The sequence below is a fragment of the Trachinotus anak genome, unplaced genomic scaffold (assembly GCF_046630095.1).
Source record: "Trachinotus anak isolate AG129_WGS33_773 ecotype Australia unplaced genomic scaffold, CSIRO_AGI_Tana_v1 ptg000019l, whole genome shotgun sequence".
Taxonomy (NCBI): domain Eukaryota; kingdom Metazoa; phylum Chordata; class Actinopteri; order Carangiformes; family Carangidae; genus Trachinotus; species Trachinotus anak.
The window spans coordinates 5,211,919-5,222,956 of record NW_027273870.1 but is presented as its reverse complement, the minus strand read 5'-3'; the positions used below and the strand labels follow the sequence as shown (position 1 = coordinate 5,222,956).

Below are 11,038 nucleotides of genomic sequence, written 5' to 3'. Positions count from 1 at the left end.
ATTATTTAAAAAAAAAAAAAAAAAAAAAAAGGTTAGTTTTGCATCAATAGGTGTTATTTACCTACACACACAGCAGTGGATGTACGGGAGGTAATAAAGTGTCAATTAAACTCAATAAAAGGGGAGATAAAAATAGACCTCTCTCTGTAGCCGGGCTCGCTGTTGTTGGGGAGAAGCTCTGGGGCTCTGGTCTTATGCTAATAACGTATTTGAATGTGAGATTTTTCCCCCCCTCCCCTGACAAAGAGGGGAAACATGAGAGGGGGGGGATGGTGGTGCACAGACACACGAAAAAAAAAAGGGGGACTCTTGCTAAAATTGGACAACCCGCGAGATTTGGGTGGGCGTGGACACCGAGGCGAGGGCTTCCTGCTCGGCTGAACACGTGGTTCCGTGTCCGCCTCCCTGCTGCTCTGTCAGTGTGTGAAGGTTTCCTGCCCTCCTCTCACTCCTCTCCCTCCTCATCCTCCTGTGCAGCTCCGGCAGACCGTCTCCTCCTGTCCTGTCCTGTCCTGTCCGTCCTCCTCTTCCCTCCGCTGCACTTTCCTTCCTCTCTCGGCGACGGGCTCCCGGGACTCCTGCCGACAGCCAGGCCGCGGTCACTTCACCGTGCACCAGCCCAGAGAGAGAGAGGGGGAGAGAGTGTGTGAAAGTGTGTGTGAAAGAGAGAGTCTGTGTGTGTGTGTGTGTGTGTGTGTGTGTGTGTGTGAGTGAGTGAGTGCGTGTGCGCGCACCCGCCCGCAGCCGGTCCACCCGTGTTATCTCCCCCCGCTATCCCGCCTCGTCTCTCGGTCATGACGCTGGAAGCGATCCGCTACCGGGCCGGGTCTCTGCAGATCCTCAACCAGCTGCTGCTGCCACACCAGACCGCTTACGATGAGCTCCGCTCGGTGCAGGACGCGTACGAGGCCATCAAGTCCATGAAGGTACGGAGCTGCTTTCCCTCTCTGTCCTCCCTCTCCCACTCGGGGCTTTCACCCACTCCCCAGCCTGCTGCATGTGCATGTGTCCCCGTCGTGCATGAGTCTTTTATTTGTCGGGTCTTTTGTGCTCCCACCGCTGCAGAGCATGTGTTGCCATATGCTCTCCGCCGTGCTCCCGCTGTCGGCCTGTGTTTTAGTTTTGGATGCACCTGCAGCACCCGGCGGCTCCTCACAACCCCCCGATTATCTACCCCCTAAAACCATCCTTTATTTACAGTTTTCACATTATCATGTCCAAGCGCGACAAACCAGGCATCTGCACACAGCCACCCACCCATGGAATATGCCCCCCCTCCTCCTCTTTCTTTGGGAGAGATTATTGATGAATTATTAATGACCTTTGCTGGGGTTTTTTTTTTTTTTTTTGTTCGCGTTTTGGTGTGGTGCTGCACTCAGTGACACCTCCACCCCATTTATCTCTCCACAGCAGAAGCCCTGTTGTGCTGAGGTGTCCAGAGAGTTGCATGTTGTTCAAGTTCTGTGACAGCTGGGAACATTTTCAGATGTTCATTTATTGGAGCTGAGCAGACGTTCACTCTTTTGTCAGTCCAGTTGCACACACGCACAATACAGCAGCTACATGTTTGATCCTGTGTGTGTGTGTGTGTGTGTGTGTGTGTCAGAGTGAAGGAATGTGCCATAAGCAGGGGGTGATGTCATGATAATAATGGAGTCTAATGGTAGAGGGAGAAATGACTCCAGCACAGAGATTATGTCATCTCCGTCAAAGCTGTCAGGGACAACTTTTGGCTCTGTGATCATTCACTTAAAACTCTGTCGTGGAAATAGATTAATTATCCTCATGAAAACTGGGAGAGTGCTGTGGGAGGTTGGCACAGAAACCAAAGATGTGATCATAAACTGTCCCGTCCCTCCTCCTCCAGGTGCGTGGTGCCCCGGCCATCGCCATCGTCGGGTGCCTCAGCCTGGCTGTGGAGCTGCGGGCAGGTGCCGGCGGCGATGACCCTGTGACCTTCATCAGAGAGTCTCTGTGCCACCTGACCTCAGCCAGGCCCACCGCCGTCAACATGGGCCGTGCCGCCCGCGAGCTGATGGAGTTCGCTGAGAACGAGAGCATGGAGAAGAACTCGGAGCAGCTCAGAGAAAGGTGAGCTGGTTGGAGGACAGTGAGAGCCTATATCCTGGATTACAGGGGCTCCCAAGGGCCCTGCGTTCACAGTATCAGTTGATTTGTGGTTATTAATGAATTGAAATGAGTTCAGTTGAATTTACATGGTGCATATCCTTAAATGTGTTTAACTAAATTACCACAAACAGGTGGTCCTTTTTTTTTTTGTCTTTCTGAACGCAACTTGGACAGAAACTCTACTTTTCCATTTGTCTCCATTATACTGATCAAGTCTGATTTTAAAAAAAAAAAAAAAAAAAGCCTTGAGATTTTTCTGATTTACTAATTTAGTCTCGGCCGGTAATTTATTTAAAGGTCCCATGTGTTCGATCACTATTGACACTGTAGAGCAATGTTTTTATGAATGGGTCCCCATGTTTTGTGTGTAAACAAAGGACACACATTCCCATGGGTGATGTAATACAAACTCTTGCCAATAGTTTCACTCTATTCCACTCATCTACCAGTGGTGGCTACGCACCAAAGGCTGAGTTAGCAAGTACACAGTAAGATGTAAACAACGCAAGTTTCAAACTTTTAAGAAAGAAAACGGCTTAGCAAATATTTTCTCAGGGAGGAGCTGCATTTGCATTGGGAAAAAAAACATTTGTTAGACCTCAAGGACACTCCGCCTGTAAACAGAATCTTTGTTTGTTTTCAAGAAAACTCCACAGGGCACCTTTAATGCCAACAGACACTCCATCTGCAAACAATCAGTGTATCCGTTGCTCACTGGGTAATGAGTCTTACCAGTAAAAACTGGTGCTGTGAATTGAAGTAATCTGAACTTGTGTTTTTCCCGTGCACATTTGATGCCAGTCGCACCTGTTCTAGCACTTCCTCATTCAACACCAGTTGCAGGTGTCTTTCTGAAAAAGTTGTGAAAGGTATCAGATCACCTATAAAGTGAAAATTGGGGAGCTCGTACACTGTACACATCATTGCAGATTGACTGTCAGTGTGACAAAGAAACACCCTGTGTGGTGTTATTTTTTACAGGATTCTTTAGTTCGTCAGGGCTGGAGTTTAGAGCAACACACGCAGACACACAGGAAAGAAGCAGAGCATCTGTGAAAGGTCAGGAGAGATGTTTGTGGTTGTATTTATTGGAGAATAGGAACCAAGTGGATCGTGATGGTATGTTAGGACTGTACACTCCAGTTTTGTGTGTATCTGCTCTGATACTGACCTTTATTAAGCAGATTGGGTGTGACTCACCCACATTAGATACAGTTTCTTTATCAATATCATAATAAAAGTCAGTCTGTTTGATATCAGTTGCAGTCATTTAGTCACGGAGGGCTGGTTGTAGTTACCCCAACAATGATTTTAAATGTGAGGAAAAAGAAAGCACTGGTGTCAGAGTGGGAGTTCATATCAGCAGATGGCTCCAGTAGAGGGATCAGAGTCAGTATCAGGAAATAAAAAATCGGATCGATCCTAGTCCTTTGTAATTGACACTACTTGGAATTCCCTTTCCTTCCATCACAGGCAGTAAATGTGCTGGGTGATGAATCTGTGTAGCTAAAAATCGCAGTGCAGCAGGGTGGATGGGTCGTGTCAACTGTTCTGAGTTAATCATGTTTGACTCTGAAGCTGTAAATATGCTATAGGCATTTAGGTCTGTAGCATAGTTTGGGCTAAAGAATGGAACTGAGACAGTGGGGGGTGAATGACCTCGCTGGGACACCATCTGGATTTCTGATTCTTGAAACTTGGTGTGAGTTGAACTGTGGAGGCGAATCTCAGATGATGTTGTGTGCACACTATGAGACCGGTGGTTGAGAAAACACTGACTCACTACGAGGAAGGAAAATGCAGGATATCGTGAGGAAAGATGTGACTCGGATATATATCAGGAGAGAGAGGGAGAGAAAGAGATGGTCTGGTAGATGAAGAGAAGCCGGGACAAATGGAAAGATGCGAACATACTGTATCTGTAGACGTGATGGACACATGAAGTTGACAGTGGCAGACGGGGCCTCCTCTCATTTCCCATCTCTCGTGGCCCCCCTCCTACAGTGTAATTGCCTGGATCGAAGACATGCTGGAGCGTGACGTCAATGACAACAGGAAGATCGGCAACTATGGCGCTCAGCACATCCTGTCTGGCGTCCCGAGGGACTCGGTTACCATCCTCACACACTGCAACACTGGCTCGCTGGCCACAGCTGGATATGGGACTGCACTGGGTGAGTCTGGAGCCGTGGGTGTTAATGAGAAAAGAGGGCGATTGTTAAAATATTTATGGCAGTGTAACTGTAATGATGGCTGTGTTGGTGTGTAGGCGTGGTGCGAAGCCTCCATGCGCTGGGCAGGCTGAAGCGTGTGTACTGCACGGAGACGAGACCGTACAACCAGGGATCCAGACTGACGGCGTATGAGGCGGTCGCAGAGGGAATCCCTGCTACACTTATTACAGACAGCATGGCGGCCCTCACCATGAGAGAAATGGACATCACAGGTGTGTGTCTGTCAGCTTCCGTCCTCTGGTTGTCTCACCTCGTCACTTCATTCAAACTCCCCTCTCTTTCCCTTTTCTTAACACTTTCTTTACGCCATGTTCTCCCCCTCAGCTGTGGTGGTGGGTGCAGACAGGGTGGTTGCCAACGGTGACACAGCCAACAAGGTGGGCACGTACCAGCTGGCTATCGCCGCAAAGCACCATGGGATTCCCTTCTATGTGGCCGCACCCAGCACGTCGTGCGACTTGAGCTTGGAGAGCGGCAGGGACATCATCATCGAAGTGCGCCCCCCCGAGGAGCTCACCAGTATAAACGGAGTCCCCATTGCTGCCCCGGGTAAGAAGTGTGGGATGTTAGTGGTTTTTGTCTTAGGGAGGAAAAGACACAGAAGTGTTTTTAAAAAATATAAAATGACTGGAACATAGACACAAAAACGTAAAAACAAAACAAAAAAAACCCAGTGAGGGCAACAGAGGATTGACAGCGAGGAGAAAACATCAGGCTCGGAGAGCTGGATGAGCGTGGCCCACTTCCAGCGTCCACCCTAAGCCTTAAGCACTGAACCCTCGTGCACTTTAATTGACATCACATGCAGTGTAAGTGCTGGCGTGAAAGAGGCTGTAAGGGCTTCAAACGCCACATGACGAATGAACGGCACTCTGTGAAAATCACGTTACCTGTACAAAGACATTTTTGTGGTCAGTAAAGTGTGAGGCTCCGATTTCAGAGAGTGCTTGCTGCTACGTGCTTGTACAACTGAGGGAGGGTGGTGGGGGTATTTTACGACTTTATTAAACAGTGGACAGTAGAGAAATGAAAGAACCTGAGAGAGATGCAGAATGACGGGACACAAAGGTCCCAGACCAGTTTCAAATCGGGGATGTTGCAGTTCAAAGCCTGAGCGTGTAAGAGTAGACATCGGGTGTGTGTTTTAGGTGAGTTTGTGAGAGCTGAATAGACTCATTTGATCTATAATTACGTTGCCAGAGCAGAGAGGTGTTCTGTGACATCATAGTAATTAAGGCACACACATTTAATGAGCACACTGGCCCCAGGAGAGGAGGAGAGGAGGATGTGAGGATGTGTGCTTGTACCTTACAGTTCCCTCTCTATTAAACTTTGCTTCTTTCCTTTCCTCCGCTCTGGTTCTTCCTGTCAGTGGTGTTTTAAAATACTGTTTTGTTTTTTTCAAGGCTATTTTTTTTTTTATTTAGTCTTTATTTGAGAGCTTACAGCATAGAGAGAGAGAGAGATGCAACAAAGGCTGCCATGAATCTATATTTTTCATACAGCCAACAAATCCCATAATAGACCAGAGGCATCAGTGAACTGGTTGTAATAACAAATGTTGCCTGTGTAGACCTGTGTAGACAAAGCCAGACATATGTTGTTCATCTGCCTCATGTACAAAAACTATTAAAAATACATCTTACAAAAAAGTCAGGGACAGGACTTAAGCATCGGCAGCTTCTTTTCCTCTTGAACTCGCTCACTCCGGACTGTGTCCTGCAGGTATCGAGGTGTGGAACCCAGCGTTCGACGTGACTCCTCACCAGCTCATCACAGGAGGCATCATCACGGAGCTGGGAGTCTTCCTCCCTTCCGAGCTCCAGGCGGCGCTCACCGGCCGCCTCACCGCCCTCTAGAGCCACTCAGCCCCTCCTGCTGGTCCGTGTGCACCACTGCACCTTAACGTCAGACACTCAAAGACACTCTCATCTCACCACAGGACACACACACACACACACACACACACACACACACACACATATACATACACACATACACACACAGAGTCATGGTTGTCATTCAGTTTCATTTTGATAAATGCACAGTCACTGTTACATGTCAGTGGTGCACACAGAAGAAAAAAAGTTCAGTCTTCAGTCTCTTACTCACAAACACACAAATACATACACATTCACTGCAGGGAGTCAAGCAGACACACATGTGCAGTCTCCCCTTTCTTTTATGTCTGTCTTATTTTTTTGGTCTCCCTATTTCACCTTCTCCTAAGTTTCCCATCCTGTCTTTCATTCCCTCTTGCCGCATCTTGTCTGGCTTCTGCGACAACGAATAGCTGGACTCTATTCCTTAAATTCTATTTGGCAATCTGTTTTTATGAGTCGCTACTGAGGTCATTTTTGAGGACTTCTTAAATTACGAACAAAAAAAAAAAATCCACAAAGGCTAAGCCATGACAGATTTTTCAAAGTAGTGATTTTGATTAGCCATGGTTTCTAAAAATGCTGCTACCCACTTGTAAATATACATATCCTTGCTGGTAGTGTGTACATATGTAGAAACTAACCCTTGCTAGGAAAAGGTACTGCTATTTTAACCAAACATGTGGTTCTTTGAAATTAAATTTGACATCAGAAATGTCATATTCACATTTATTTTCTTTGGTTTGATATTGAAACTTTTGTAGAGGAATAAGCCACATTTATAGCTCATAGATTTTACAACCAGAAATTGTTAGTTATATCAAAAATTCTATTTCACTCACACTTTTTACCCTTTGTGGCAAAATTTTGAACAAGTAGAATTTTTCGATTAGTCCTCGTTAGTCAGCTGAAGCCCATGACAATACATGGCTGTATTTATACCTCACTCCTTGTTTCTATCTTAATATTTCCAGTTCCATCATATCATACCACATTTGTATTATCATAATGTACTTGTGTATATATAGACACATATATATGTATATATATATATGTAACCATACTTATTTTAGCACCATACTGATATTCACTATACTACACAGGACACTCTGTAAGACTGAAAAATCGCTAATAGGAATCTGTGTCATATTTGCCATGACAGCTTTTGCTGTGAGCTGAGAAGTTTCTAATGCTGTTGTATTTCTGTAACACAGGCATCATAATTAAAGGAATAGTTCGCCCCCGAAGTGAAAGTTTGGTTATCTGCTCACTTGCACGTCAATCAAGACTTTACTGTTTGTGAAAATCACAAAAATACCGAAATGGCTTCTTATCGTTTTTATAAGTCACGCTGACCAAAAATGATGTTTAAATGTTTTACACCTCAGAAGAATACAAAATATATTAATATGTCTGTTATATTTAATGTAAAACTACACTTGCCATTGAAGCTTGTGTTCAACTAGAGCCACTTCAAAACAAGACAAGAAAAGTTAGATATTGCACTTTAAAGCTGCAATCAATTATTTTATGGTGTTACTCATGGTGACGAACCCACAGAGAATTTTCACCTGACTCTGCATCAACCAAAAAAACGGACAAAGAAAGTTAGTGATTAGCTGGTGTACATAGTGCTGCATTTAGCAGTTAAAGAGCCAGATATTTCCCTCAGGAGCTGGAGACCAAAAGAGCTGGAGGGGGAGTAAATATTGGACCCACAATTGTCAGTTGGACACAAACATTACTCTAAATGAATGTTTCCGTTGACTGTGTCCTCAGGATGTGTACGTAAGCAACCGTTTGCTAACAATCAGTTACAACTGTCTGACCTCCAGCCCACCAGACTCCTCCACCTTATCAACTCTGTAAGATGATAAATATTCATGTTGTGTTTGCAGGTTTAAAGAGCCACAGTGTTGACTTGATGCAGGTGCAGAGTTTTTCAAAGTGTCTATGGAAACAAAAGTGCTTATTTTGTATGAATAGATTTTTTAAAAACGATCACTCACTCAGACGTCTGAGAGGAAAATATGAGGCCAAACTGTGGGTCAGACTTCATCAGAAACTTGAGGGGTGAGCAGTAGTCAACTTCACGTCTTTATTCTGGGGTGAACCGTTCCTTTAAGATCGGCGGGGCGTTTTCCACACTGTAGTGTCCCAATGCAGAAAGCTCAGTGACCACATCTGAAAACAATACATGGCGTGATGCCGCCAACAATCGGAATGTAATAATCAACTGAGATCGCTTTAGTCAGGGGCTGTGATCAGGCCAGACTCCAGACACTCAGTCACTTCTTGCCTTTGTGCTCACTTCAGAATGTGCTTTGACTATTTGGATTAATTCTTTCTCATAACTAAAATGCTGTTTTACTCCAGACTGACTTCCAGCCCACCAGACTACTCTGAGGTCAGTGCCACGGGCAGCTAAGGACATTAAGGACGACACAAAGGGTTTTCTCTGTAGTTATTGACTGACATTTTTAGCCATGTCAGCAATGAGTTTACTTAGGATTCTTGTTTTTTTTTTTTTGTTGTTGTTTTTATGTAAGCAGAATGCCAAACATTGACTTCTTCCAGATTTGGAAATGTGAATATTTGTGACTTCTCAGTCTTATATCACTATAACATTGTTGAGACAAAACAAGCAAATTGGAACTTGTCACCCTGACCTCTGGGAAATTGCGTACACTAAATTATAACTTGATGAATCAAAAAATAGGTGACAGATTAATAAATAAATGAATCATTAGTTTCAGTCGTAACCTCATCATGCGCCTGCATTGACGCTGTAGTTGAAGAATAACATTGCAGCACCTAGTTCTTAAACCTGATACTGACATTGTATTTACCCAAAAGCAATAGACTGTTCGGACTTTTAAAACGCAGACTGAACCTCTGTTGGGTTCCCATGTCATACGCAAGCCTTTTTTTTTTGTGTGACAGGTGTGTGCTGAGTTCTGGAGTTATGTCACCTGGCCAATGGTCCTACAATGCATTTGTTTTTGTTTTTTTTTATTAATTACGCATCATAGAAAAGTCCAAGATATCTCGACCTGTATGGGACACAACTACTCACTGCACTGAATGTCACAGGGCCCTCACTGCCTTACAGATGCCGCACCAATACGACGTCATGACAGGAGAGACAGCAGACCCTCAGTCCTTCTTCCACCCTGATTAATATCACGTAGCCACACCGCCGTCTCATCAAGCTCTAAAAGATCTGGAGAAAATCTCACTCAGTGCATTCACATACACTCTAGCACAGTGACATTCAAACACACTGTATCCAGGTTTCTGATCATTCTCTCCCACGTGCATGAGTGCGTCATCAAATGAAGTTACAGAGTAGTCCATTCACATTCCTCTTCTTCGTCAAAACCTGGGGGCTAGATTACTCCGATTATTTCTCTGAGCTTGATGAGACAGAGGTTCGGCCGCACAACACGCCAGTCGACCTTCCTACCACCCCTTCACCGATCTCACACCTTTGTTCACTTTATCATTCAAAGATGTGGCAAATAACACAAATCCAGCTTTCTACTTACAGGACCGCTGAGAGGTCCAGAGGAAACACCCCCAAAAAAGCTTAATGTCAATGATAATAATTGCAGTATTCATAGTGTCATTGTCCATATCTTTAAAAAGCTGTAATGTAAGCTCGCCCCTTCCTTCACTTTCATCTTCCTCCTCGTCCCTGTTTGTTCCTCCTCTGTCCACCCATCAAACCTCAATTCACAAAGATGCTGGTAGGTCACACACGAGCATAAAATACAATTGTGTATTTGAATTTTCTTTCTTTCTTTTGTACAGTTTAAGACATCACACGTTTTGGGGGCAATGTTAGACAGTGTTCCAGACATTATGTAGCAACTTTGTGGCCGTCAGACCAGCCGCATATTATTTCTTTCTAAATCTTTAAGAAGTATGAGATTTCTGTTTGTCAGTACATCATGATTATAACTGTTTGGCTGTGGTTTGTTGTTTTATTTCATGACATTGTGATTTCTAGTAACTAGGCCATTAGTACACCACACTGGGGAGGCCTCCTCAACCATACACACTACCTCTCCGTCTACCCACACGGACTCAAACACTGAAATGCATGAACACAAGCACTCTACGTGCCAGGCTGCAGCAGAGCAGATTGATAGATTGCAGAAAATAAAAAAAAAAAATTTTTAAATCTGGACTGAAATTCTCCACATTTCACTGATATTTGTATCTTGAGCCCAAAGTGACAGGTAATTTGTGGTGGTGCTTTTAGTTTGCCAAAGTAGCCTATGTTCAGGCTATTGTGTTATGTCGGGTTGCAGCTGAATTATGTCTGCTTTATGCTATGTTTTTACACCATGCGGCAGCAATATAGTACTGTATTAAAAAAAATTAAAATTCCACCAATGTCCCCTTGAGAAGCCCAACACATGCCAAGTAATCAGGTGCCAAAATTCAGCACTGCTTGCCTCTATTTTCCACATTGATTTGATTAATCAAAGCAGGTGCTTGTGTATTATCAAATGATTAGTATGGCCTGCAATTACAGTGGAAGGAGTGTTGTTCAGATGGCCTCTTTAAGTGCAAGTATGTTATTGTTGTTATTTATAATCACTTGATTTGGGTTTAATTTTTTTACATGTGGAAATGGTTCAAAACTGGGTTGTTGTTTTTTTTTTATATATATGTATATGAATATAATGCTGTAAAGTGCAGTCATGAATTAAGAGATTTCTCTTTCACATCAATACAGTAAAAAGAATAAAACCACAGTGAAAAGTGTTTTTGTCTGCCTCAAAC

General features: G+C 44.2%; 1 protein-coding gene across 1 annotated transcript; it reads left to right on the top strand.

The window, feature by feature from the left end:
- The first annotated feature begins 368 nt into the window (after positions 1–368).
- On the top strand, positions 369–11,020 carry mri1 (methylthioribose-1-phosphate isomerase 1). The gene is made up of 6 exons (XM_071503815.1): positions 369–926; positions 1,868–2,091; positions 4,135–4,304; positions 4,400–4,576; positions 4,689–4,913; positions 6,090–11,020. The coding sequence occupies exons 1-6, from the start codon at positions 795–797 to the stop codon at positions 6,221–6,223; spliced, it is 1,062 nt and encodes a 353-aa protein (XP_071359916.1). The 5' UTR covers positions 369–794; the 3' UTR covers positions 6,224–11,020.
- The last annotated feature ends 18 nt before the right edge of the window (positions 11,021–11,038 follow it).

Bases quoted from the DNA above. Each gene is read 5' to 3' on its own strand.
- mri1 (XM_071503815.1), top strand. From the start codon at position 795: ATGACGCTGGAAGCGATCCGCTACCGGGCCGGGTCTCTGCAGATCCTC. The intron at 4,305-4,399 runs GTGAGTCTGGAG...GTTGGTGTGTAG, and splicing joins TGGATATGGGACTGCACTGG to GCGTGGTGCGAAGCCTCCAT. The intron at 4,914-6,089 runs GTAAGAAGTGTG...TGTGTCCTGCAG, and splicing joins AGTCCCCATTGCTGCCCCGG to GTATCGAGGTGTGGAACCCA.